General features: G+C 47.5%; 2 protein-coding genes across 2 annotated transcripts; one reads left to right on the forward strand and one right to left on the reverse strand.

The window, feature by feature from the left end:
• Positions 1–1,256: 1,256 nt before the first annotated feature.
• Positions 1,257–10,647, forward strand: TRIM41 (tripartite motif containing 41). The gene is made up of 6 exons (XM_044452032.1): positions 1,257–2,607; positions 4,060–4,155; positions 5,759–5,989; positions 6,423–6,445; positions 7,063–7,190; positions 8,823–10,647. The coding sequence occupies exons 1-6, from the start codon at positions 1,660–1,662 to the stop codon at positions 9,341–9,343; spliced, it is 1,947 nt and encodes a 648-aa protein (XP_044307967.1). The 5' UTR covers positions 1,257–1,659; the 3' UTR covers positions 9,344–10,647.
• A 4,349-nt stretch (positions 10,648–14,996) lies between these two features.
• Positions 14,997–24,834, reverse strand: RACK1 (receptor for activated C kinase 1). The gene is made up of 8 exons (XM_044452045.1): positions 24,600–24,834; positions 22,659–22,830; positions 21,506–21,653; positions 19,530–19,625; positions 18,310–18,420; positions 16,682–16,822; positions 15,817–15,927; positions 14,997–15,131 (listed from the first exon to the last, which is right to left on the reverse strand). The coding sequence occupies exons 1-8, from the start codon at positions 24,706–24,708 to the stop codon at positions 15,066–15,068; spliced, it is 954 nt and encodes a 317-aa protein (XP_044307980.1). The 5' UTR covers positions 24,709–24,834; the 3' UTR covers positions 14,997–15,065.
• Between the last annotated feature and the right edge of the window lie 2,849 nt (positions 24,835–27,683).

Below are 27,683 nucleotides of genomic sequence, written 5' to 3' on the forward strand. Positions count from 1 at the left end.
ACACAGTGAAGTTAAACTGTGGAATTCACTTCCATGTGATAGAGTCATGGTGACAATCTGAGTGGCTTCAAACAGAACTGGACAAATTTTATGGAGAAGATTACCAGTACTAATTGCTCTATGCTATCTTCTGTAGAAGCAAAGTATCCCAGTTGTTGGGGACTTGGGCAGGAGGGCATCACTGCACTCATGACCTGCTTGTAGGTTACACATGAGCCACTGTTTGAACAGAATTGTGGACTAGATGGTCTCTATTCTGATGTTCTTACATTTGTTCACTTTTACTGTGCCAAAGGATGCATCACTGGCAGATGGTTAGAGATGGTTTCACATATTCCCTTTCTGTCCTAACTATAAATGTTTACAGATAATAATACGTCCTCCATAAATAATCTAAGGCAACCACATTAATACTATTGCATCACAAACACCATAATAATTGTAACTTGCTTCTTGGTTCATTGCTTGAAAAACAACAAAGCGTTCTGAGATATAAAAAGAAAACGGTTCTCTATATACCCATCTCCCTCTCCTGTTCCCACAGTCCATGTTTTCCCCTCCTTTCCGTTGTCCTCTTCCTTCCTACCACATATTACATCTTTAAGGAGGGTGTGGGTTGTTGCTTTGAGGGGGGTGTAGTTGAAGAATAAACAATAATTTATTTTAAGCAATAATATTTAAACATCCGGATTAAACAGTTTCTTAAGCAAGACATTGACGGGTCTCTCCCCTAGTTAATGCCATCTTTAAAATCCGCAACTGGGAAGAGAGCAGCAGGAGGGAGGGGAAGCGCAGCGTAGGACAAATGAAACGATACTTCCAGGGCACGACCATAATTATATAAAAGGCGTCTTCTATCTCCATGAAGACGCTCTAGCCTGGACCTGGCATCTCGGGAACCATAGAGACAAAGATAAATGCAGAGCGTCTTTCAGCCTTCCGGTGCATTTCCGGCAAGTTTCCTTGTTAGAGACCATAGCGACGTGAATGGTGGTGGCGTTATTAACGCTTGTTGTTTGCGGCTCGAGAGCCGCCCGTTCTGTACGCGAGGCCTGTTTAAAATATGTGCTGCCGGCCTCGCCCGCAGCCCCGGACCGCAGAGCTGCGCTCGAGGTTCCAACGGCCCGGGGCGTTCCCGAGCCCCCTCGGCCGGTCGCCCTCGGACCATAGAGGCGAGCAGCTGGAGGCGCCTAGCATTCCCCCCTCAGTTCCGGTCCGAAGCCGTTCTTAACCACAATAGAGTCGCAGGTGCGGAGAGTGGTAGAGCGCCTGTGTGGCTACTTTGGCGGTGGGAGTTGGGTCGGGGGACGTTCCGTTTGGGTACTCGAGGCTGCTGTTGCCCCGCGGGGGAGAGCGAGTCCGCCAGGGCAGGAGGGGGCTGGCGGACCTGGGCCGCCGGCTGGGAAGGCAGGGACGAGGAAAGCAGCTATAGGGAAGTGCAGGAAAGCACCTCCGCCGGCAGAAGGCCGGTAAGTGCTCCATCCCTTCCTCTCGAGGGTCCCTGGACTGGCCGAGGGGTCGTGCGGAGGAGGAAGGAGGGAGCTCGGCCGTCCTAGCAGGGCAGAGAGAGGCGACCTGTTCGGGAAGGAAGGGGCTCCTTGAGGGGCCGCTTTCAGCGAGGGAGGCGTCGGAGCTTGCTCGGAAGGAATTCGGGATCCCATGGCAGCAGCAGGCGGTGGCCATGGGGGCCTCCTGAACCCCGTGACGACCCTACGCGAGGAGGCTGTCTGTGCTATCTGCCTGGACTACTTCGTAGACCCGGTGTCCATTGGTTGTGGTCACAATTTCTGCCGTGTCTGCATCACCCAGCTGTGGGGCTCGGAAGAAAGTCAGGGTGAAGGAGAAGATGATGTGGGAGCATCTGGCTCGGATGGAGGGTATGGGCCAGACTCTGAGGGGGCTGTTGATGACGGAGGGCTAGATGAATTGGGACTTGAGGAAGATGGGGATGATGAAGATGATGATGATCTGGATGATGAGTTCTTGGAGGATGGAGACATGGGGGAAGAAGGCGAGGACGTGTCCAGGGATGAGTATGATGATGAAGATGATGTGTGGGATGAGGAAGATGACAGAGAGTACTGGGACCAGGACCCTGGTTCAGATGAGATGTGGGATGATGCCATGGGGAGTGAATTATTCTTTGATAATTATGATGATGAGGAAGAAGTCATGGATGAGGAAGATGAACCAGAGGAAGAGGTAGAGTATACTGTGCCGGCAACCCCACCTAATCCTCCACAGCGCCATCCTTTTACTTGCCCACAGTGTCGCAAAACTTTCCCCCACCGCAATTTCCGCCCCAACCTCCAGCTGGCAAATATGGTGCAGATCATCCAACAGTTGCATCCGCAGCCCTACAAGTCTGTGACAGCATCAACTGAGGCTGTCGAATTAGCTGCAGCAGGGGAGTCCTGTGGAGCACCATCTGCTTTAGCAGCAGGTCAGACTCCATGTGTTGAGCGCACCCTGTGTGAGAAACATCAGGAGCCCCTCAAGCTTTTCTGTGAGACGGATGAGGAGCCCATCTGTGTGGTATGCAGGGAATCACGAACCCATAAACACCATAGTGTTTTGCCCTTGGGAGAAGTTGTGCAAGAATACAAGGTATGTCATCAGATGAAGCAATATGAATGTTGGGTTTTAATCTTGTCTATAGGAGCCCATAGTATGTCTGTCTTGGTTATAAAAGTAACTATGGTCTGTGCTTGTAATATTGACAAATGTGTGGGGTTAGGAGAATAGCCTAGTGGTGGAGCTCATGGTTTGCTTGCAAAAGGTCCTGGATTCAAACTCCAACATCTCCAGTTAAAGGATTTGAAAGGTATGATCTCATGAGAGGTAAGATTTCTGCTTGAGATCTTGGAGAACCTCTGCCACTCAGATCAGTAGATCCTACTGGGCTTGGTTGTGACATGTGAGGCAGCTTCATATATTAATCATTAGCATTTTGGAGTCAACAAAAAGCAATAGCAGGGTATATGTGCTCCCTTGTTAAACTTCCAACCATCTCTGAAGCATTTTCTTTGCATTTTCTTCCAGAAGATCAGTTATATTTTCAAGAAAACCTGTGCTAAGAATGTATGGAATTCTGTGTTCCATTTCTTTGCAGATTAGGGATGCATATTCTGCTTGCACTTAATACTTGTGTTGTGTTTGGGAGGTGTGTGTGTGTGTAACCATTAAATGCTTAAGGGATTATTATTATTATTATTATATTGTACTTCTATCCAGCCTTTTTTCTGCTTGGGAAGAACCCAAGGCAGCTTACATAGCTCCATTTTATCCTCACAAAAACATCCCCGTGGGGGAGGTGAGGCTGAGAATCAGTGATTGGCCCAGTCACCCAGTGAGTTTCATGGCTGTCCTTTTGCTGGACTGTTTTGAACTACTGAGAGAGCTTTGGCTGTGGGGTGGTATAGAAATGAGAATAATAATAGTGGGCTAAGTGGGGGCTAGAACCCAGACACTCAGCGAGGGTAGTCCAACACTTATAAAGTTTAGAATTTTGTAAATCAGATTTTTTTTAAGTCTTCTGAAAGATGATACATCTTTATGCATGTGTGCGTGCATGTAGATCAATATGAGCCTGAAAGATAGGCCAGGAGGCTTTCTAATGGATGCTCTCTGGTTTCCTGTTCTTTAGCAAACATGCAAAATAAACTCTTTGGGGTATTCCCTCTCCCTCAATTATAGAAAAAATGGGTTCTCACTTCATACATAAGGTGAGAGATTCAAGATTTTTCAGAAGCTGGTGCAATTTATGGTCTGCGTATGAAATCTATTTATACTAGTTGTATTCAAATGTGACACTTGGTGGCCAGGAAGCAGAGGCATGATGCAACTTCCCCCAAAAGGGATTTGTATGAAGTAAAAAAGATTCTACCCAAGTTCTTACTGCTTATAATCCAGGGTGTGGGGGGGAGTCCTGACGATTATAATAGCACTTAGTTGCATTTTTATCCTACATGCTGTGCTTTCCTAATTGAAATGCTACAACAGCTTTCATGGTTGTTTCTTCAAAATGAACTGTTCTGTTAAGCTGATTTTTGTTTTAAGGCCAAACTCCAGGGTCACTTGGATCCTCTCAAGAAGAAACTGGAGACTGTTATGAAGCAGAAATCAAGTGAAGAGGAGAAGATAGCAGATCTCAAGGTATATGCCAAGTATCCCTTATTTCTCTATCTACAATTTGGACCAGTCAGTCTCTTGTTTGATAGCTGACCACCTTGTATTTGGTGTGTTGTTCATTTGAGCAGATGAATCCTTGAGGAAAAGGTGTAAGAGTCTCTTTTTTTTGGCCTGAGGCACATGTAACATCTTTCACAAGAATATTGTCTTTGGGGATATGACTTGAGACTGGGTTCCCAGTGGTGGAAAACCCGGATTCCTAACTGACACACCTGGGTCTTGATCTGCACTATAGGCAAACTCTGTGCTCGCTAAACAGGCCTCTCTTACTTGTATTCTGTGGGGAGTGGCTCACGGGAGACACCAAGCTGTTTCTGCTAACGTCAAGGATTGTAAGATTCATGTGCATGAAGGCACCATGGGAACACCTCCAGGTACTAGCTGTTAATCTTAATAGTGGGTGGAATCAAAGGGACTGGAACTGGTGTAGATGTTTCAGTTCAAACACAATAGTTTTCTGTTTTAATTTTCCCTTCATTGCCTACCCAGTGGTAGCCTTACAACAACCTTTCATATTCTGGCTCAGGGAAAAACTACCAATAAATGATGGAATGAAATAGGTCAGATCTACATATTATATTGTTTTTGTTGACTATGGAGCTTTCTCACTGTAACATGTAAATTTGTAATCTTTAGGCATATTGTCCAGTTGACAGAAATAAGTTCTCCAATTTTTAGCATTTCCTCCAGCCACTGGACTTATTTCTTTCTAAAATTGCATAGGATTGCATCCTAAAGTTATGTTCAGCTAAAGCAAGACTTCTGAAGGGGCAAGTCAAGTCAATCTTTATTTGTATTAGCCATAGCATATAAAATATGTGTTAAAATATATATTTAAATAAAAACAGATAACATGTACATAGTTAAAATAAACTTAATACATTCCATAATTTATATTAGATAGCAATACCAAAATTATTGGATAATTCATTATACATATTCTCTCAGAACCTGCAGAAGTTAGAACTCTGAAACAAAAGTATACCTTATTTTAATTGCACCTGCTAGGAATCTTACAGGTTTGATCTGCTAAAAGAAAAGCTCAAATATTCAGAAACAAGTTGCCCTGGAATAGGTAGCAGTAGGGGAGTGGAATAACAGGGAAAAGGTCCTTGCTTCATACAGGATGAACTCCTTTCTTCTGGTTGACCTCTAGGAAAAGGCATGTCCTTATGTGTGGGAGAAAAAGGGGATTTATTTATTTCCATTTTTATGCCGCTCTCATAACCTAAAGGTTCTCTGGGCAGCTTGTAAATGCCTTTCTTAAGGTGTCCCTGTCCCGTTTGTCTTTCTTGGCTGTTGTATTGACAACGCTTTAACGTTTAGTTGATCAAAATGTTAATTGGCTAACAGTTGGACGCTGTGGCCCTAATTGCTTGGTTTCAGTGGAGAATACAGGATCCCTATATTTACAATGAGCACTGATGCCCATACCGACAGATCCTAATACCTGCTCAAGAAGGCCACGTGCAGTATTGCTCTGCCTTGCCATGAGCTGGCGCAGTCTCAGACCTCTGCTGCAGCCGCTCTCAGCCTTGCCTTCCTGGCTGTCTTCTACCTTCCACAGAACAAGATGAAGCTGGACATGAAAGAGTTTGAGTCAGACTTTGAGCGGCTCCACCAGTTCCTCGTTGGGGAGCAGGCGTTGCTGCTGCACCAGCTGGAGGATCGCTATGAGGTGCTGCTGGCCAACCAGAGCAGCAACGTCACCCATCTTGAGGATCAAGGGGCCGCGCTCAGCCGCCTCATCGCCGAGGCTGAAGACAAGAGCAAACAGGATGGCTTGCAGCTGCTCAAGGTGCCTTCCCTGTTTGCCCGGGTTTGGGATAGCGTCTGACCAGGAATTGTGGCACTGGTTTATAAGTGGTGTAGGGGCTTCAGATGTGAGTCTCTAACCTTTGGGGTCTTTTAAAAAGCCAGTGTCCCTTCTAGGACTTGTCAGTCTCCAAAGAGCTGCCTGGCTAGTTTCGTGTGATGAGGTTGCCTTGGAAAGACTGATGTCGAAGACTTATTTCCCCTGACCCCTGTCCTAGATATGAATGGGAAACAGTAATGCTAGAGATACGTAAATTCTAATTTAGTAGATTTTACAACCTCCACGGGCATATAATCCTGTGTCCAGTCCTCTTAGTCGGATTAATATTTCTTAAAAGAGGCTGTGAATGTTTACATTTTCTTTTGTTGTTCCCACATTGCTTGCCTTTTTAATCTATTCTTCTTCTTCCTTATAGGATTTCAAAGGCACTTTAGTCAGGTTGGTTGAATTTCTTATACTGCTTTTGTTTTAAATTTCTCACTGATTTTGTGCTTTGTGGGTAGCATGGGTACCTTTGGAAAGTGTCCTTGTGACATTGTCGTTTGCAACAGACTCCTTTAAATAAGTTCTATGGGTGATAAAGATCTGATATTCCAGAGAACCAATAAATACCACAGTACTGCTTTCTCAAAGGAAGTTGCACTAAACTTTAAGGTAATTTTAGCTTGCTTAGCATTATATAAACTGAAGTTTTTTTTATTTTTTTCACCAAGCATCCATCCTGGGAATCCTTCATACCCTTAAGTTCTTTCATGGAAAAATGTTAGTGTATAATTTATTATTTTTAGCTGCTGTGAAATGGAACCATCATGAAATCAGTAAAGTGCAAATAGAATTGTAATGTTTGCCAGAATGGAGTCTATCTGCTGCACTGTAAAACTGCTTTCTGCTTCAAACTTTTTTCACAGTAAGCCAATCTAAATGTAGTAGCACTAGAGAGGAGACTGGAAGAACTGAGTTTGGAATAGTTTCCTGTATCATTGTCTTGTGTTTTCCTCTCCTTGTTGCCATTTCCATTCCTTACATGTGGGTTTTTTACATGATCACCTTGCCAGGTGTGAGAATATTAAGTTCCAGGACCCAGAAATGGTGTCAGTGGATACAGGAAAGAAATACCGAAACTACTTCCTTATAGACGTCTTAATGAGGAAGATGGAGAAGGTCTTCTGCAAAGCTCCTCAAGGTAAGGGGGGCGGGGTCTGGCTCCCTTCCTCCTGATGCTGCAGGTTAGGGATGCCATTGCAGAATGTGGTGCTGCCATCTGTCCTGTGGTCTCTGAAGGCTAGAAATCTTCTCTGTGCAACAGCATCATGAAATTCAGAAAATGACTAGCGCTTCTCAGTGTGTTCTAGTCCTTGCCCAGAGGGCCTAAAACTATTAGCTGGACCTGACTTTGGATGGGGAGGAGGTGGGGCTGGTCATTGACACTGAGAGGTTTGGGTGGGGCAGGGAGTGAGAGACCTGGTCTAAGGAGGTTATGGGGAGGCTGCAGTAAAGAAGCAAATGTGGAAGGGTGGAAAGGTCTGATGGAGGGACAAGAGGGTCATTCTAGGCGTGATGTTGTGCAGAAAGTGGGGGGGGGTGTCTGAGTGAGAAGGAGAGGCAAAGGCAGTGCTGGCTGGAGGGCCAGGTGTGGGGAGGAGAGCTGATGCAGTTCAAGCATAAGGGCACCAAGTTCACAATGCAGAACCCCTCTTGCGGGGGCAATGTAGCGGCCTGGCTGAGAGGAGAGTCAGCGAGCGTTACCTGTGCCACGAGCTGCCCTGACGGGCTGAGGCAAGGGGTGCCTCTGCAAGCCTCAGCCCTACCACAGCAATGGCTGCATAAGGACCCCTGGCCCCTGTTACTGGGGCTTGGGTACGGAGAACGCGTGCAGAGTGCTCCCAGCGCTCTGAAGCTTCCTGACTTGTCATCTGCTGCTGGTTTGCTCCGTCCTCTAGGCACCAGCTGTTAGCCAGAGCCGCCACGTGTACATCCATCCATCGTTCTGTCCATGGATTTTGTCTGTGATGTCTGAATCAGGAACTCAGGCATGTTTCTCCCTGCACAAACCAGACTCCTGAGCCATGGTTTGTTCTTGGTTTATGTCTCTGGCTACTCTGGGAAGAAATGAATCAGAGTTCCCGGTTCTGTCGTCACTAATGAACTACAGATGGACAGCTGTACAAGGATGTCTGCTTGTTCCTCTTCCATCTGCATGTAAACAACGTGATTCCATAGTTTAAAGAGCCAGCACATTTTCCTGATGTCGTCCTGCTCATTAAAAAATCTGTTCTGTTGTACATGGGGGTCGCGATCCTGCATTCTTCCAAACAAAACTCGGATCAGATGCCTACAGAAAGACTGAAGGCAGGAAGGGTTAATGTTGAAGCAGTGGTGTCCGGGCTAAGTCCTGACAGCCGCTAATGTGCATTAGATGGATGGATGTGAGCTATACCTGGAACTGCTGTTTCTTGCATGAGGCCACATGGTTACTTTGTACACTAAACCATTCATATGCTTAATGTGGTTATACATGGCAGCTGTACATTTGTCTAGCTGAAGAGGAAGGAAAAGATGCAAAAGCAGGGTCAGCAGTTCCTGTAGTCAGGAATGCGGGCCCTTGAGGAATGCTAAGCGGGTGAGGCGTGCCTAGGAATCTCTGCCCAAGAGAATCCCCACCTGGACCACCTTGTTCTGAGCTAAGCAGAAAATGTATTTTCATGTGTGCTGCTGTGAATCTGAAAACCTCCATGTTCACCCCACGTTGTCTCCTCCTGGAATAAATACACAGCCTTTAACGTGGGTTTTCATGTGCTTCTCCTCTCACCTGCAGCTGATTTGACCCTGGACCCAGAGACGGCCCATCCGCGGCTCACCCTTTCCTCAGACTGCCGCAGCGTCCGGCTGGGAGAGCGCTGGCGGGACCTGCCCGAGAACCCCAAGCGCTTTGACTCCGACTACTGTGTGCTGGCCTTGCAAGGGTTCACCTATGGCCGCCACTACTGGGAGGTGGAAGTGGGTGGCCGGCGGGGGTGGGCCGTGGGTGCAGCCCGTGAATCAGCCCGGCGCAAGGAGAGGTCCAGTGGAGGCCCCCACCAGAAGCGGGAGATCTGGTGCGTGGGGACTAATGGCAAGAAGTACCAGGCCCTGACCCCCACTGAGCAGACGTCCCTCTCTCCCGCCGAGAAGGTCCGTCGGTTCTGCGTCTACCTGGACTATGAGCGGGGCCAGCTGGGCTTCTACAACGCAGAGAGCATGGCCCACATCCACACCTTCAATGCCTCATTCCGTGAGCGCATCTTCCCTTTCTTCCGCATCCTCTCCAAGGGGACCCGCATCAAAATCTGCAACTGAAACCAGCCCTGGTTTTGCCCTTGCACGTAGCTGGATTTTCTTCCCCATGAGGGTCCCACAAGTCCTCTTGTCCCAGTTGATCATCTTCAATGAGAGATCCCTAATCCTCATAACTCTTGGACTTTGGATTCCCGATTTCTCTCTCTCTGTGAAATTATCCTGGCAGGGATTCTCCCCTTTTATGTACCAATCATTGCACAGTTGTCTTTGTATGGTACTTGACCAGATCTAATTTTCTTTATTGGCTCAGATCCACCCTAACAAGAATAATTTATGCTCCCCCCACTTTTGGCAGTTGACTAAATCACTCTTTCTCCCTCTGCTTGAGGATCTTTTGAGTACCTGCCCTTTCTTAATTCAGAAAGGGTGTGAATTGAAGCTGATTCAGCCTGTGGTTCTCTGGCTCTCTGCTTGGTGGGATCTGTGATAGCACAGGGACTGGGACAGAGCTGCCCAGGGTTAGTCTTTGACATTCCAAAGCCACCTGGATCTTCTTAAGCCAGGCACTTGACCTGCGAGTGCCTGGCTGTCTTCTTTGAATGTTGATGCCCAAACAGGATAAGTGGTCCCAACATGTCCGTGGAGAAGGATCCAATCCATGCTGTAAAACTTGTTTCTGTCTTTCCCCAAGACTGATGTTCTTCCTGCAGCCCTCTGAAAACTTCATGGTGCTGCCTACATCTGAATGCAACTTTATGCAAGCATCTTACCTGGTTTCCAGATAGAAGCTTCTTCGGTCACCCCGATGTCTTTTTTCTGATCTCCTTTTTGCTCTTTATTAATGTCCGATTTTAAGAAAATGATCCAGCCCGCCAGTTCGGTCCCACTGCTTCATGAATGTGGTTTGATGTAATGTCTCATCCTGTTTGTCTCTCATATCTTGATGTTGACCCCACCCATTTTTCCTGGAGCAGGAGATCTTTATTAATACTGTTAATTAATGACACATGCAGATGCGTCTGTGCTCGTTGGAGGGCCCTGGCTCCAGAGACGAGTGTAACCCCAACCCCAGAGCTGTGGCGATTGCTCGGCGTCCCCACTGCCCTGCCCACAACCCCTGCTGTAGCTAACTTATTTTAACTAGCTTCCCCGTCACTCCACAGACTTGCAGTGTGGAATCCTCTTTGTCCTGCAGACCACTGGAGGCTTTAGTTGTGCCAGCTGTATATGTTTTTTCTGATTCCTTTTGGCATTACAGAGCTCCTTTTGAACTATTTTTCGCTAAAAAAGAAAAAAAAAAGACTTAAAATGGAGATCTAGTTTTTTGGGAAATGTTGAGAGAAATAAATACATAAACAATTGTACAAGTTGTCTTGCTTCTATGATTTGTCCTAATGTTGAAAATGGGTAGAGGGGGAGACTCAAGATGGAGCTGGTGCCCCTGAAGGGAGGAGCTTCACGCTGAATCAGCCAACAAGTCAGCCTGGTTCAGTATCGCCAATGTTCTTCTCGGTTTTATTTGGAAATGCCAGCAACAGGAGCTGAGACCACCCATGTGTGAGAAACGAGCTGCTCTGCCATGAAGCCACATCCCTTTCCCAGGTGCCTTTTCCCAGCTGTGGCCTCCCAGGCCTAGTCCGGGGCCTCATACCAATCATACTGGAAGGGGTAGGAGAGGAAGTCCCTCGCCGTTTCCTGCGAAACAGATGACCTGACAGGAGGAACAGGTTTCTGCAAGTGCCGCCGACCAAAATGGCAGCATTCCTTTAAAACGTGTCCTGCAAGCAGCTGACAGTGAATGTTGATACCTAGTGGGTCGGAGCTGCATATATCTCCCGCACCATTGGCTTCTCATTCACTGGTGAGATACCGCTGGCAGAATGGGCCAGGATGGTCTTTGTAGATGGTACCCTATCCTGCTGTGTTCATGCCTAGAGGCTTCAGAGTCCCTCTGGACTGGCGAGAGCGAGGGTGGTGGGGAGAGGGAGCTGCTGGAGACGATCTCCTCCCCCCCTCATGCCAGGACCATTCTGTAAAGAAGATTGTTTTTTCCAAGCAGAATCTTGCGAAGGGGGAGGCAGCTGCTAAGGCCTGTTCGAAAAGGAAACTCTGCAGTGGCTTGCTCAAGATTCAGCGACAGGCTCACCTTAAAATACTGCCTTTTCAAGTTGTACCACTTCTAAGAAGACATCAAAGATAGAAGACAGGTGAAGGGCAGTATAAGAGCCAGTGTGCTGCACGGGGTAGACCAGGTTTTGGGAAACTGGTTCTAGTTCCCACTCTGCCAGGAAGCTCACTAGAGGAGTGGTTTTCAGCCACCAGTCTGTGGACCGGCACCAGTGCAAGGGAGATTTTCCCACAGGTCGGGGGTGGGGGCATCCTGCTTGCCGCAGACTGGCACAGGGGCTGCCTGTGCTCCACCACCTCTTCCTCAGTTGGCAGGGTGTTCATGGGGGGGGGGTGCTGGTGCCACTGGGGCAGCGGGGGCTGGTGGGGAGACACCAACTTGGTGAGAACCAGCTGGGTACCACGCCATGCCCATTTCGGTATCTTGTTCTTTTGTTGGCAGTTTGTGTTGCTCGGTTTCCGGTTGTTTTGGAGAACGTTCATTTTTTGGCATTATGTTTGGAAACTAATACACAAAATTCTGTATTGTGTGTATGGTGCTTTTTGTTTCTGCCTCAGCAGTTCCTGAGGTGGTTTTCCTGGTCCCCTGCTGCGGAAAGGTTGAAAGCCACTCTGCTAGACAACTTTGGGCTAGCCACCGATTCAGCCTAGTTTACCTCAGATAAAATGAAGAGGCTCTTGTAAGCAAAAAGGGGTGTAATAAGGAAAGATAAGGCTTCGGCAAGGGGCGGCATAGAAATGTTCTAATAAAATAATAATAATAAATAAAAAATCTTGCCTGAGTGAGAACGAAAAATACGCAGAAAATTCTTTCGAAAAACAAATGGATAGGTAGATGAAGATCTATGTTTCCTACCAGGCTCTAGTGGACAGACTTCTGGAGCTGTATTTCAGAGCATCTAGAAAGCATTAAATTGTGGAAATCTGATCTCGCTGAGGGTGGTGTAGTCTGGGATGCTGCTACTATGCCCATCACAGAGTTGCCTCTATTTAAATGCAGCCATCCACACTCCAGGGTTACTCTATGCTATGAACTGGAAGGAGTCTGACTTGTTACTGGCACACCTGAGGGGAGGGAAAGAAGTAAATTATGGAGGAACTCATCAACAAGTGGCCCCCACAAGAGCTAACGGCCCAAAGCCACGTCACGGGCAGGCGAAGTCAAGCATTCCACTCTTCCCCTCTGGGCAATATGCACTCAACACGGTTCTATCCTGCTTGTGTGTGTTTTAATATTTAATATAAGTTTTATCCTGCTTTTAAACTGCAAAGGCTCCCAGAGCAGTTGAAAACACACAAGACAGTCCCTGCCCTCTGGCTTCCTCTCTAAAGACACAACAAAAAGGGGACTGGAGCAGGAAGAGGAGAGTAAATCAGCTTAGGCACCCGTTCTCAAGTTTACAGAATTCCTATAGGAAACAGTTCAGGAGGAGAAGTCACAGGAGGAGCTAGTCTTGCTGACCCTCCCCCTCAACCTTCCTTGAGTGTTTTGGCACAAAGTGTAGTATATAGGCAATAGTAGAAAAGCCACACAAACACAAGGCAGCGTGGCATGCACAAACTAGGTTTCCAGAGGAGAATCTTCTCTTTAAGCATGCCACTTTTGTACCCAGTTACACTTGCAAAATGAAAATGAGGTACCTGTTATGACAGGTGGGCCCTCACTCTAAACTTTTTGTAGTGATGAGTAGAAACATCTTGCTAATGAAAATTGGTATGAAGTGTAAGAAGCTCAGAAACCCATATAGGTTATTAATTTCCTATTCTCTCGCTAGTTAACTGCGACTGGTTCCAATCCAGTCGGTATTTATTGGGGATTTTTAATTCCCGTAGGCTTCACTTTTTTGACTTGTACTAAGTCTCACTGACCGTTTTGTTGCTTGTTCAGCTTAGCAGTGTTTTGGTATGCAGCAGGATCCTCTAACCTCGTTTTTCACTTTCTGATGCATTTCAAGATGTTTCCTGTTATTTTGGGGGCTGGACTCAAAACAGCAGCACCCCTTGCACCTGAAGGTAGTTTCATATCCTGAAGTGCTGGAAGAGAAGTCACCTAGTCTTGGCCACTTTGCTAGCCTTTGTTTACAGCTTGTGCTATTTACCGTGAGAAGGAACTGGATCCAACCCAATGACTGGCAAGCAGGCTGGCTGCGTGTCAGGAAAAGCAGCTGTGTGCTATTTCTGCTGTGCAAGGTTTTTTCCTCCCAGAAGTGCCTGACAGATGATCAAGCGGTTTCTGTGCTGGCGTGGTTTTCATCTTGGTCACTCACACTGTGGTTCAGTCCCATGCTGGGAAGCTGCAGTAGTGTCCGTGGCTGTCATCCTTCCAGGGGCTCTGTGGTAGCTGCATACCGAGACCATGGAGCTCATGATGCCGGCTCCAGATAACCAGGTAAACCATGGTGAAGCCATGGAAAAATCATGTAACTGACCACTGTGTCTTTTTTCAAAAAGCCGAATGTACCACACTGGAATATTAGAACAGGGATCGGACATCACAGCAGGCCACCCCGCACAAGACGCCATCGTGACTTTTTGTGTCATGCAAAGGTGCCCCATGTGTTTAGCTATGTTCCCCTCCATCATCTCAACAACCTAACCCTGTGTTAGATGCCAAGACTGCAGGACCATTTTGAAAGGATCTGGCAATTCGCCAACTAGAACCTGCTACTAGGCATAGATCTATGTCTATATACATGTTTTAACATTTTCCAAAGGTTTCCTGCTCTTTTGTTCTCACCAGGGTAACTTTGTCTTCTCAATGGAAGCTTTCTGAATTTGTATTACATGTACACCCACTTTTACCTTTCAGACAGATTACATGATCCTCTTCATTTCATCCTCACAATACTCCCTGAATTAGTGACTGGCTCAAAGTTGCCCAGTAAGCTTCTTCCTGGAAGACCGAGGACTAGAACCCACATGTCCCAAATCCTGGTCTAACCACTATGCCACATTGGCTTTTATAGCACCATTTACATTCTGCTTAATTGTCTTGGAATCATCTTAGATGTTGTGTATCTTTAGTGTGTATTGTAGTGGAGAGTACGAGCAAGGTTTTAATTAACCGAGTGCTTCTCCCTTTCAGCTTCATTTGAAGCCAAGCCCTTATTTTAGAGAACAAAATATAAATATAAAAATGTTAAATTTTTCTGGATATTTTGCCACTTGTGAACAGACCGATTCTCATTTTCCATTATCTGTGTTCTTTTTTGGATTCAACAGTTCCAAGTCCCTAATGTTACTGCTGAGGCTTCTGGCAGGAGCATATAAATATGTACCAGAGCATCAAGCTGGGCTTGTTGTGATTCATCCACTTTGTTCATCCAAGATAAGCAGGATTACGTTCTACTGCCAAGTCACTTAAGAGAGGCTTCTTAACCTGGTGTCCTGCAGCAGTCCAGCTAAGGATGTTGGGAGTTGTTATTCCAACCCGTCTAAAGAGCAGCAGGCTGGGTAAGATTACTTTAGAAGCCAACACATTTTCCCGGTGAAGGGGCCATTTTACAATGGCTAGGAGCCTCTATCAACTGAACAGACTTCCTGCCACTTTGCAAGGAGGAAGCAAATCACCTTCAGCACACAGAAAAAAGGTATTTATTGATTTTATTTTTTTTACATAGTAAGAAGCGTGTGTCCTGTGGTCAGTAGCACTCTTTCATCTAGTCCCGATCGTGACCTGCCAGACCCGAACCAGATTATCTGTGTAGCCTGCAAACAGAGTCTGATTGTGGGAGGAGGGGAGGGAAACGGACAAAGAGAGAAGCAAAGTTAACAACTGAGTCAGTGAAACACTGGCAAGGCACCATCAATACTTAGCAGAAATCACCACTTGCAAGGGGAAAAAAGGCTGATTTGGGCAAACCAAGGCACGCAATGGCCACTTTAAAATCCTTCCTAACTATGGAAACCTATTAATAAACTGTGGTCTGCCTGCCTCAGCCCAACACAAAACTGCTCAGCACATCACTCCTGCAACTGTTCAGGCTAACAGATGCCCAGGATTAGAGGCAGGTGACAATTGACAGGAAACTACTTAAACTTGAGATGAGTAAAGTGAAAAGGGGTAAGATACAAACATTCCTACCCAGAAGAGGCACTAAGTGCGAGGGCTTTGCCCTCATGCCCCTCCGCCCATTTAAGACTTCCTTCCAACACTGAAAAATGCCAATCCCAACACATCAATCCCTCCATCCACCAAAGTCGGTCACTGTCCAGGTGTAGAAGCCTAGCAGTCAGGTACTAACACCTCCTGTCATTGCTACCTGGAGCTGCAGGGTAACACCCTGCACTTTACCTTGAGAATATGCCACAGCCTCCATACTGCACCACTTGTCCAAGGGCAGACGGGGGCAGACCCTGCTTTCTTGGGCAAATGAAGCTACGATTTTGCACGTGCCGCCTCTTACCTGTCCGTCAGCAGACCAAGCCAATGAGGTGCACTGGGGAGGTTCTGCTTTGCTGCTGGTGCTGATCACCTCCTGCTTGAGCTCATCCACAATGATCTTGCCTTCCAGGTCCTGAGCACAAGAAAGGTCACAATCAAGTCACAGGCTTCTCGTTTCACCAACCAGTCATTTCTACCCTGCCTTTTCTCCCCTTTTGCAATGAACCCGAGGTGGCTTGCACGCTTCTCCCTGTTCTACCCTCACAACAGCCAGGCTTTGTGCGAGAGTGCAACCGAGCCGCCCAAAGTCACCACCGAGCAACATCGCCACCTCCTGAATCCCAGTCCAACATTCTGCTCAGCACACCAGTGATTCTCATTCGTACTTCCAACCTCATCTGGGCAACAGGCTCAGAAACAGCCTCTGGGTTTCCACATGGAAGCAATGTCAGACGGCACAGTGTGTTTCATCAAAGCAAACAAGCCCAAGAAATCACAGTAAATCCTCCCCATCACATGAGCGGGTCAGTCTTCTACAGTGCTCATTTCAAAGGCCACTGCCCCATCACCAACTATAACTGAGCCTCAACACAGATTAACTGCACTTCTGTTCTGTTAGCATTTCCTTGCCTCCCTCCCTTCTTCCCCCCATTCCCATTCCCTCTACTGACACAGGCAGACTGTACACTCCCTTCAACTAGACAAGGGCTCCTGCTGCACTGCTCGCTTTCTTCCTTGGTGCTTTTCCTTTTTGTACTGTATCCATTAGATGGTGAACCAGCAGGCAGGGAGGGTCTTATCTGTTTATTTCAGAGATGGAATAAACACAGTTCTCTCTCCTCACACTCTCTTGGGATAAAGGCACACGAAGAGTAATTGTAACGCACCCAAATCTTGATGCTGGGCCCAGTGGCAGCACATAGCCAGTAGCGGTTGGGGCTGAAGCACAAGGCGTTGATGATGTCCCCACCATCCAGCGTGTACAGATGCTTGCCTTCGTTCAAGTCCCATAGCATGGCTTGGCCATCCTGGAATGGAAGTCACCAGGCAAAACACCATTTTCAGCAAAATAGGGCAAAAGCACGTGACACAGCAGCTCCCTGTTCCTTTTAAGCAGAGCTTCAAACAGCATAGCACTGTCCCTTCCCCCAGTCCAGCAAGCATATTAGTCGCTTAAATCACAAAACAAGTCTGGAGTCTGGTTAATTATTTAACTTAATGATCTAATTCAATTGCCAAAAGACACCCTCCTTCAAAGAAATACAACTCCCATCTGAAGTTTGGGCAGCTCAGAAACAGCCTCTGAGAATCAGCATATTAATCAATTCAGATGGCGCTCGTAAGTTTCATCACAGCTGAGCCAAGATCTCTTGGCAGTAGACTTAAGACAGGCAGGGAGCAAGCATCACCAAGAAGAGCCACAGCTCCTACGGGGAAGGGGATGGGACATTCAACCCCAAGGCACATCAAGCAAACCTTCCTCAAATGGGATTTCCTAACTTGCCTGGGAAGCTTGTTCTGATCCTAAATTGTTCTTGCAACTTTCTTTTTTGGCTATTTGTACTAAGATTCATTAATGTTACAAACACCGCACGCAGTAACTGAAATTATCAGCTACCTCAAAACCACCACTCCCGGGATCACTTGGAACTGTTTCTGGCAGGTAGACTAGAATGAAGTCCACAGCAATCTCTCTTATTACTTGCCATCCCAGCTAAACCCTGTTGCTTCTTGCTTGTGCTGGGTGGACAGAGCCATCAGCCTCTGTGCAGTATCCCCAACAGAGAACTACTGAACTTTTTCTTGAACAACTGCCAAGACCTCACAGCATGGCTTGCTGCAAAGCTTCAAAATAACTTAAAAAATTCAGATTTCCCCTAATCCTATTTTTAGCGTCTCCTTTTGAAGCTTTTGCTTAGTCTGGGGATACATGTATGTATCTTGAAAGGAAAGCAGCATCAGGCCTGGTTGAAATCTGGATGGGTGTCTTGAAATGCAGGGAGCTTCGACTATGGATGGTACAGAAATATAATGTAGTAGTACCAACAACGATGTGCATTCTGCATGCACATGTATCCTTTTTCTCACTCTCTCACTGCACTCTCTTAAAGAGCATGTCCCGTTCTTACTGTCATCTACACGCTCAAGTCGAACTCCCAAGCCGTGCATTTCTGTTCTGAAGAGAGCTCAGGGAACTGCACCATTCTCCTGCTGTGCGTAATAGCTATGTAGAAAAGTGCATTTCCTATTTCTCCACCTCAGCAAGGATCGCATTTAGCAAATGTGCCACAGGGCACATTTCCACATCATTTCCACATCCCACGAAAACGCTAACCATGGGTGTCTCGAGTCACGCTATGCCTGGCTCCAAGATATGAACCCAACCTTTTTTCTCTTTCCAGTAAGCAAATGCCAAGGCAGCCTTGAGTGGAAGAGCTGAGCAAAACTCGAGATGAGCAGAAATGCAGACAAAGGGGCAGTCCTGCCCTGCTCCCCCGTTATGCCGGAGGCTTACCTTGCCACCGGAAGCACACAGGGAGCCATCGGGTGAGACGGTCACAGTGTTCAGGTAGCCGGTGTGCCCAATGTGGTTGGTCTTCAGCTTGCAATTGGCCAAATTCCACACCTGCAGGTTGGAGGACACAGAAGCAGATCAGGGAGCCGTGACACAAATGCTTGGGGGTTCCACAGGCTGTGTGCGATCATTTAAGGTCAGAGACCTGGCCAACTGCGCGCTTCAGGAATCTGCACAATCATACTTCCATGAAAATCAGCAGCTTCAGACAACTGGAAATGAGAATCCTAGCATCCCAAGATAGTTTGCATTAAAAGAACAATTCGGACCTCATATTGGTAGAGAAAGCCACAATAGTATGGAATTCCGTTTTTCGAATACTTGGAAATGAGTACGTCTTGGTTACGAGTTCTATGAAGTTTGCCTACCCAAAACAGACTCCTTGAACCAAGCACCTGGCCAGTGCATCATGGCCCCTGAATCAGCCAGGAAAGAAGTGACTTCCAACTACAGAGGAAAGCCTGGAAATACACAACTAGGACATGCATGTGAAAAGCAACTGGACTGTTAGAAAAGCTTTTCACTATGTTGTCCTGTAGCAACTCCAAGACTTAATCCGTTTCCCTTTATTTGTACTGCCCTGCGTTGAACAAGGGCATTTACAGATTGATGTGGGCCAGTTAACAGAGATGGAGTTCTCCAATGCATCTCCCCTGTACAGAAAAAGACCGGCAAAACTCCCTATCCCTGCCCCACTGCCAGCTAATGCTCACAAGAGGCCGTGCTGTTCACAAGGCTGTCGGAGCTGGGGGTAGAGGGCTTGCCACCAGAACTTCCTTCTGTTTACAGCAGGGGCAGGGAACTTGTGAGCCCAAAGCATCCGGAAGGCCACAGTTCCTGAAAGTCCTACCCAGTGCAGCCAACCAAGGGGTTAACGGGAGCTGTAGGCCCAAATGTGGGGAGGAGGGGACAAGGTGCCCAGCCCTGGCTCACAAACTGCGCTTCCTCTGTGTGCCTGTCGCACAGACCCGACGGGCCCCTGAAGGCTCCATGCCCTAGCTCAGCCCGCAGTCAGCGGAGGGAGAGGAGAGCATCCCACCTTGCCCTCAAACGCAGAAGAGCTCTCTGTGTGCCAAGGTTCACTGGGCTGATTGCAACTTCTCGGAACTTTTCAAAGGCGGGGGGGAACGTGGGGCTGTGGAGCCAGATCCTCAACTCACCTTGACCAGCTTGTCCCAGCCACAGGAAACAATGATGGGGTTGCTGCTGTTGGGAGAAAAGCGCACGCACGACACCCACTCAGAGTGGCTTTCATCCTGGAGGAGAGGGAAAGGGGAAAAGATCAGGGGGAACCCGACAATTCTCCATACAAGATGGCCACACGATCTTATGATGAATGGGGGGGGGGGGACACACGACACTTTCAAGAAATCAGCATTTAAGCAAGTTTTTTTTTTTCTTTACAAGCTTAGACTTCCAGACCTCACAGTCTATGAAATGCAAGACTCCACCCATGTACTACATTCACACACATTCCTCCCGTTGCTCTTGCCCCTCTCCTGTCATCCATGGAATGCGCTCCCCAGAGAGGTCCGCCTGGCGCCGTTGTTATTTGTTTTTCGGCACCAGGCGAAGACCTTTTTATTCAAATGTTATTTTAATTGTTAGTATTATTTATTCATTTTATTCTTTGGCCAGGGCGACTTAATTTATATTGTTAATTTATATTGTTTTATTGAATTCTATTTATTTATAGTTTGTGAGCCGCCCCGAGGCTTTGGCGAATGGGGCGGCATAGAAGTCCCCTAAATAAATGAATAAAATCAATCAATCTCCTGTCAAAGCTTAGCATGCAAGTTCCTCAGGGTTGCACTTTGTTTGCCCTAAGTAAGAACTTCAGTAAAGTGCCGTGTACATGCCTGGTGAAACAGCAACAAAAGGATTGCTAAAAGCCACCTGAAAGGAGTGCGCTTTGGGGATGTTTGCATGTAATGCTAAGTCACACAGGGTACTTAACCCGAGGGGCTTTGCATCGCGTGCTAGCTGCTATTTTGAACACAAATTGCTTATGAACTAGCATTTCACACAACCAAGGCAGCGTGTGTTAAGCAAGGGTTAAGCTTATCCTAGGATAACCCTAGAACCAGCCATGGGTTATATGACAGTGGCACAACCCTCGTAAAACCCACACTGCCTGGGTTCCCATGACCGAGGAAGCCCTACCATGTGCCTCAGCTTGCACACTCAAAACAGCAGTTGACACTCACCAAAATCTACAGTGGCTTAAGTAAACTACGGTGGGTTGCAGCGATTCTGCAAACCCAGTCCTTTAGCTCACACTTTTGAAAAGCCTGCTAGCTTAAGCTCAAGTGGATCACTTGCTTAAGGAATCCTGTAAGATTGGAGCAGCCCTCCTCTGGCAGGTGTCCTCCAGACGCTTTCAGACTACAACTCCCAGGATTCCTGACTGCTGGCTAGGGGCTGATGGGAAGTGAAGTCCAAAGTATCTGTAGGGCTCTGGCCTGGGGAAGGGTGGGCTTCTAAGAAGAATCTACACTGTGGTGTCATCCTGCTGATTTTGCATAAAGGGGGCTCCCAGCATGCCCACCCGTCAACAGACCCAAAGCCACCTTGCTTTCCTCACAGAGGCTGCTGCGTGTCAATGGCAGAGTTGCCCGTGGCTAGCCACAGAATCCGTGGGGCTGTGCCTGGAGATGAGCCCTGGGTACCCACGCATGTGCTGGACCCTGCGTGGGCAGCCGTGGCTCAGCCTGCTGCACCGTGGAACACGCACAACACCAAGCCCGATTCCAAAGAACCACAGGGCTCCCCTGCCTGCTTTTCTTGTGCACGAAGGTGGGACTAGCGCAGTGGCACCCAGCCATCTACCCAGGGCTTATCCGGTCCCCCAAGAGCACTGCTAACATTGGCAGAGCTTTTCCTCGCCTTCCTTCCATGCCTTACAAAATCCAGGGCAGCTCAGGCACCTCCAGCTAAACTGTAACAGCATCAAAGGGAGCACCAAAGAAAGGATGCTGTTCCTTTCATTTCAAGGTACTCCACTTTCTTCCCTTCTGAAGTAAAATGCAGCCCGGCCCACCCAACGATCTCTTGCATAACACCAGAGGCTTTCACCCCACCTCCTGCCAAACTGTACCGGTATGTTGCTCCCTTCTGGGAGGAAGGGAGGACTCACCTGCACGGTGTACTTGCAGACCCCCAGTGTGTTCCAGAGCTTGATAGTTTTGTCCCTGGAGCCCGAGACGATCTGGCGGTTGTCAGAGGAGAAAGCCACACTCAGCACATCCTTGGTATGGCCCACAAAACGCCGGGTGGTGGTGCCTCTATGAAGGAGAACACACACCTGAGTGGCCTTCTGGTTCGAGGTGGGAAAGGAGGCGGCCAGATCACTCCTTTCCCTACCTGGCCATTTCACTACCTGCAATGCTTCTATGGCACCAGCTCTGAGTTTGGCTCTCTAGAAGAGAGCAAGGAAAACTTTCTAAAAGGTTCTCCTGTTTCATTCCCCGGAGAAGACAGGGAATGAAGCAGCGGGGCCACGCTGATGGAACTGAGCTCCCCACTGCAATTTCAGCAGCTGGAGCGCTGAGGTGGAGGGAGACCAAAGTGTATCCTACCAACTAATGCAGCTTTGGTGGGATGAGAAATAACAAGATGGCAAGAAAGGGCTTATGACCTCACACCCATCACTGCCTGATGAATGGGCCCCCGACAGACACGCAAAGCAATTTAATGGCTCTTTCCAGCTCCGAACTTTGGAAAACAAAAGGGGCATAACAGATCTGAGAATGTCTGACTCCCTCATCGGGGAACACTGACAGCCATGCTCCTTTCAAACCAGTTGACAGGCACAGCAAGGATGTAGCCAAAATTTCAGACAAAACAGTTCCACCCCCTCCCACCACTACTCCCAGGAACAATGCTAGCAAGCTTCCAATTTCTTTAGTCTCCTCTGTAGTGTCCCATCATAATTGCAGGACTTTTCATCAGACCCCAACGGAGTCAGCTGATGTGTCGGATCTAATCATTGGGACAGAAGGAAGCCAACATCAACCTTAATTCTAAAGCATCTCAGTATATGTGGTGTGAGTGCAGCATGGAACAGGGAAGAAAAAATTGGATTAGACTTCCCTAATGTGGTTCCCCTCCAGAAGCATTAAATTATGGCTCCCATCATGCAGGATTACAGGAAAGGCAGGCCAACACATCTGCAGGGTGGTAGGCTGGATTAGCTTGGTCCAGAAAGTGGGAAACTAGCGGGGAGGCAACTGGCACCATGCAAAAGTCCCGCTGTGCCCCCCATTTCCTTCTCCCCAACCAGGACTCACGTGGTAAGGTCCCAGAGACGCAGGGTGCCATCCCAAGAGCCAGAGAGGGCGAACTGCCCATCAGACGAGATAACCACATCACTGACGAAGTGGGAGTGGCCCCGCAGGGCTCGCTGAGGGATCCCATAGTTGGTTTCATCCCGGGTCAGCTTCCACATGATGATGGTCTTGTCTACAAGAGAAGCAGATAGCAAACAGTTCTCCTCTGGATTTCCTCAGAAATTCAGAGAGCGATTTGTGTGGCAGGCTTTCCCGTCTTACCACCTGCTCCCTTGGACAGAAAGAGGACTGTGCCCAAGAACCTACATTTCATCATGATTTTGTCCCTGGCAGAAACCTTGCACAAATACATTTGTTAATACAAAAAACAAGCACAAGGGAATCTTGATACAGACAGAACCCTCCTCCTTGCCATCTACTTCTCTACGTAAAGGGAAATTCTTGTCTGGGGCAGAATTCAATCCCCACCTGTAGTCTGATGAGTTATATTCCAGGCACAGCTTTACCACCTCAGTAAGAACTGTAAGATACTTGCACTTGAATCTACCTCAGAGCTGCAATCATAATCACAATTTTCTTAAAACAATTAGCTATTCTGTACACAAACATGGTTATGATCCATGTTTTACACCTTAGCTGCTGTACCAGGATCTAACTCCAGAGCCTTCCTTCTTGTCTTGCAAAAGGCCTCGACATCCTGTGACTGAGAAACAATACGCTCCTGTACATGCCAGTGTTAACCTGACCCCCTGAAGCCTTCTATGTGCAGACCAGGAAAGCACAGGCAGAGGCCCAGTGAAAAGCAACCTCAAGAGCCTGTCAAGAGTTGCAGGAATGCCTCTGGCCTACTGCTAACAATTTAGCATTTGCCTCCTCTTCCTAGTGTGGCATTCGATGCTGAACGAATTGACCGAATTGGTCACCCTTTTCTGTAGCAAAGAACCTACAACAGCCTTTTTGAACCTTCTGGACCACAGCTCCTATCTTGGCTGGGGCTGACAGGCAATAAAGTCCAATATATTTGAAGAACATTACACTGGGGAAGGCTGGCCTAAGGTCTTACATTATCCCCCCTAAGATCAATAATCCCTCCTACGAGGCTTCTGACACAGAACTGTTTGAAACAGAAAACAGGAATAGATTTTTGTATGAAGGGACTTGTGAGTTCATTTCTAGCACTGCTCACAAATTCCTGGGTTGAGCATATGATCAGAGGCACTCTTCCTTAATTCTCAGTTTATGTCCACTTGCAAGTACTAGGTTATACTTGCCTCTGGATGTTGACTTCAGGGTTGTAATAAAACACAGAATAGTTCACCAAAGCCTGAGAGGTCTGTGCAGTGTCTGCACTGGAGGCCCTATCTGTTAATTTTTGGGCTGGCAAATTTCCAATTGAAGGTTTTGAAGAATACACTGGACCCAAACGAAGCCATCTGTTTTCTAAGCAAATCCTCGCCTGTCCCATCATAATTGCAGGACATGTCTTCAGACCTCAAGCAAGATCAGTAGACAATGTCAGATTTAATCATCGGGACTGAGAAAAAAAAAGCAGATGGGGTGAAGCTGAACACACACATTTCCATTTGCTTTTTCACGTGGAACTGTTATAGGTTGAGAGATTCCCGGCTATTATCTGGTTTGTTCCAATGCTCCAAACTTTACTACCCACAATAACTTCCCCAAAGATGATGGTGGCTCTCTCAAACTGCCTCCCATTATAAATGAGGCCCTTTCCCCCCATAAAGATGAGTTAGCCACACTGGCCTTTGCTCGTCTCTGGAAGCATCGCACCCCATCGCGCCGGAGCGGGGCACCTCCACCCCGCCAAGTCGACTAAGAGGCAGCTCAGTCCCCGCTCCCTCGCACAGTGCTCTCTCCTGCTCCTTTCCTACAGCCAACTTCCCAAGCCGCCTTGTGAGCTGGCCTCGCCTTGCTGCTTACCGCGCGAGGCGGAGAGAATCATGTCCGGGAACTGCGGCGTGGTGGCGATCTGGGTCACCCAGCCGTTGTGGCCCTTGAGGGTGCCACGCAGGGTCATCTGCTCCGTCATGGCGGCGGCTGAGAAGGCTCGAGCTCCCGCGGCGGACGGAGGATGGCGGCGGATTCGGTGGCGGCCCTTAGCCCGGACCTGCCAGCTCGCTCAGGCCCAGAGAGGGAAAGGAAGCGGCAGCCCGTTCCGGAAGCGGAAATAGCTTCGCGCCCGCTCGCTTGCCGTCTCCGTACAACAACATGGCCGCTTCCACCGACCGCATCGGTGCGGAAGGCCTGAGAAGCCTCCCTGCCCCCGCCGCGGAAAGCACTTTGTCAACGACTCGGAGTCACATGGCGATTGCAATTCTCTAATCTTTGCCCGCCATAAGTGCAACACTGGGCGACACGCTTCTTCCATCAGGCGGTGGCGCTGGAATTAGAGCCTCCGAGACGGCGGGCATGGCGGCGCGGCGGTGTCTTACGCATCGCGACGTTCTGGCACGTGACATCGCAGTGCACGACGAGCACAAGGCGTCCTCCCGGAGAGGCTCGTGGCGGACGGGAAGCGGCGGGTTGATGGGCTGCTCTGACTCCGGGCTGCCCGGAAGGGCGTCCCGGTTGCCCCGTCCCACAAAGACCCGGCTCGTCGCCAATCGGGATCGGCGCTTTTTCCCTTTAGACGTGTCTACGTTTAGCGGCTTGGAAGCGCTGCAGCTGCATTCCTAGACCCATTGGGTGGGGCTGTTGACTCCTGTGTCAGAAGGGCTCCTGATCCAAAGCAATTTTTAGGCTGAGCTTTGTAGGAGTTGTGCATGTTGCTGAACTCCATCCCCCAAATAGATCCAACACCATGGAGAGCTTTTATTAAGATCAGAGTAAAGCCTGCAATGGATAAGCAGCCTCCTGGGAACAATTCCTAGTGAGTGCCATAGAGTTTACTTTGAGTAGACGTGTACAAATTGCCGATTAAGTTTGAAAAATGGAGCTCTCTAGGGCAGGTGGAAATCAGGAACTTAAACCTGTGTGTGGTCTGTATTTGTTTTACAAATGCAAGTCTATGCGTGGCTATTCTGAAGAAAGACCCATTGATTTCAGTGAAACTAACTTCCAGTAAAGAGGACTGAAGATTGCAGCCTTAGGTAGATAATCTTACTCCAATTCACCTTAGTTTAATCTAGTGTGCTCCAGATGTGGGCTATGTGCAGGCTGGGGATGATGGAAGTTGTAATACATCTGGAAAGCACTTGCATGGGTAAGGCTATTGGAGACCTTTTTTGGAGTGCTTTTGAAAGCTCTTTGCAACCTAAGGTAGGGCATTATCTGTGGTACTTCAGACCTTCCCCAGGAAAATTCACCTGGTGCCTACTTTGCTAAATTTTGACCCATGCTTTTAGTGAATAATAATGCTGCTTTAACTGCTGCTGCTAATCTTTAATTTTCATTTGCTGCTCTTTAATTTTATCAGCTAGGTTTTAGTATGATATATTAGTTGTATTATTGCTGTTTCCATGTAATTAATAGTGGTGGAAGCTGCCTTCAAAACTTGTTTAGGTAAAAAATGGAATACAAGTCATTCAAGCAATACTGTTAGTTAAAATAATGCTGTTTTAATTGGTTTCTGGCTTTTCCTTTTCACCATTTAGGGCTTCATGGCGGTTGGCAAACAATGGATAGCTGGGGAAGTTGGAGACTAGTGTACATCAGGCTGGTTTAGAACAGGTGGTGATTCAAGTGGAACACATTGTGCTTATGTGTTTAGTGAGTCCAGGATGCTGTCTAGGTTGTTCTGACATATATTGATGACTTCTGAAAAGCTGGGCCTCTGTCTCTAAACAGGAATTAAACACACACAGAGAGTCATGTTGGGATCCAGAAATGAGATGCTGGAATCTTGTGTTCCAGGGAACCACATTGGGAATGTTCTGTATGTGTGTATGAATTTTAAAGCATACTTACTAAAAAGTCCCATTGATAACTCTGGGAGCGATGTCAGAGTAAAAATATTTAGGCTCACACTGGTTATGTAACAAGGAATTGGAGGCAACAGGTGATTTCTGACTAAAAGCAATATTTCATTGGTATATGGATAAATCTTAGGCACAGCCAGCTGAGACATGCTGGGAGTTGTAGAATATACATATATAGGATTGCACCATGAGGGCAACCTTGTCAATAAGCTCACACAGGGCACCAACCTGCATTTTCTTTTTACTGACCTCTTCACTACCCTGTTTTTAGCCTGATGTTTTGATACTGGTTGCAGAGGAAGGAAAGAGGCCCTGTCTCCCATGGCTGGTATGGAAACACAGGCTGTTATTCTTTTGAAGGCCTTCCATCAAGCTGGCTGGGATGGAGCCATCTGTCCTCCTCCTACCAGCTGCCTCAGAAGAGGTTTTCTTCCTCTGGGTTCAGTGCTCTATCTGCCAACCTGCTTCCTTGCCTGCATGTAATTCCTTTTCACATAGAGCTACTAAATGAGTTGTTGAGTACAAGGGAGGTTTAGGATTTCTAGGTGATCCATAAAAATGGATCATAAAAAATAAGGGGTGGGGGGGAGAGAGAGCGATTTTCTAGGCCAAAATCACCATTGGAAAAACAACCTTTACCACATTACTTTGGAATTTTGATATGGCCCGTTTTTATAAAATAAGAATGTATTCCATTTCCAAATACAGACAAAAAAGAAAACAATAGTGCAGAGTCCCTGTTCTTGCCACACTATGCTGTACATTTAGCACACAAACATATACATGCCGCCGCTATGGATTCACAGAATTGTCCTTCTGCAGTGTTACAGCTGCATGTCGATACTACTGAGCTGTTCTAAGGTTAGGCTCAAGCTTCACTCTGATATATACCATAAGCGCACGGCTAATAGCCTAAAGATCTCACTAGAGGCAGTTAAGTGCAGGCATGCCTAACCCCCACTGAGAATTAGATTGGAGTGAGTCAGACCTAAGAATGATGTGTCAGCGGTCTTCTTGACAGTTGTGGGTTGCATTCCAGCCATGCTTTGCTATCAGTGAGACCGGCTCACAGAACACTTATAGTTGA

Source organism: Varanus komodoensis, unplaced genomic scaffold (genome assembly GCF_004798865.1).
Source record: "Varanus komodoensis strain SLA01 unplaced genomic scaffold, ASM479886v1 scaffold6_4, whole genome shotgun sequence".
NCBI lineage: Eukaryota > Metazoa > Chordata > Lepidosauria > Squamata > Varanidae > Varanus > Varanus komodoensis.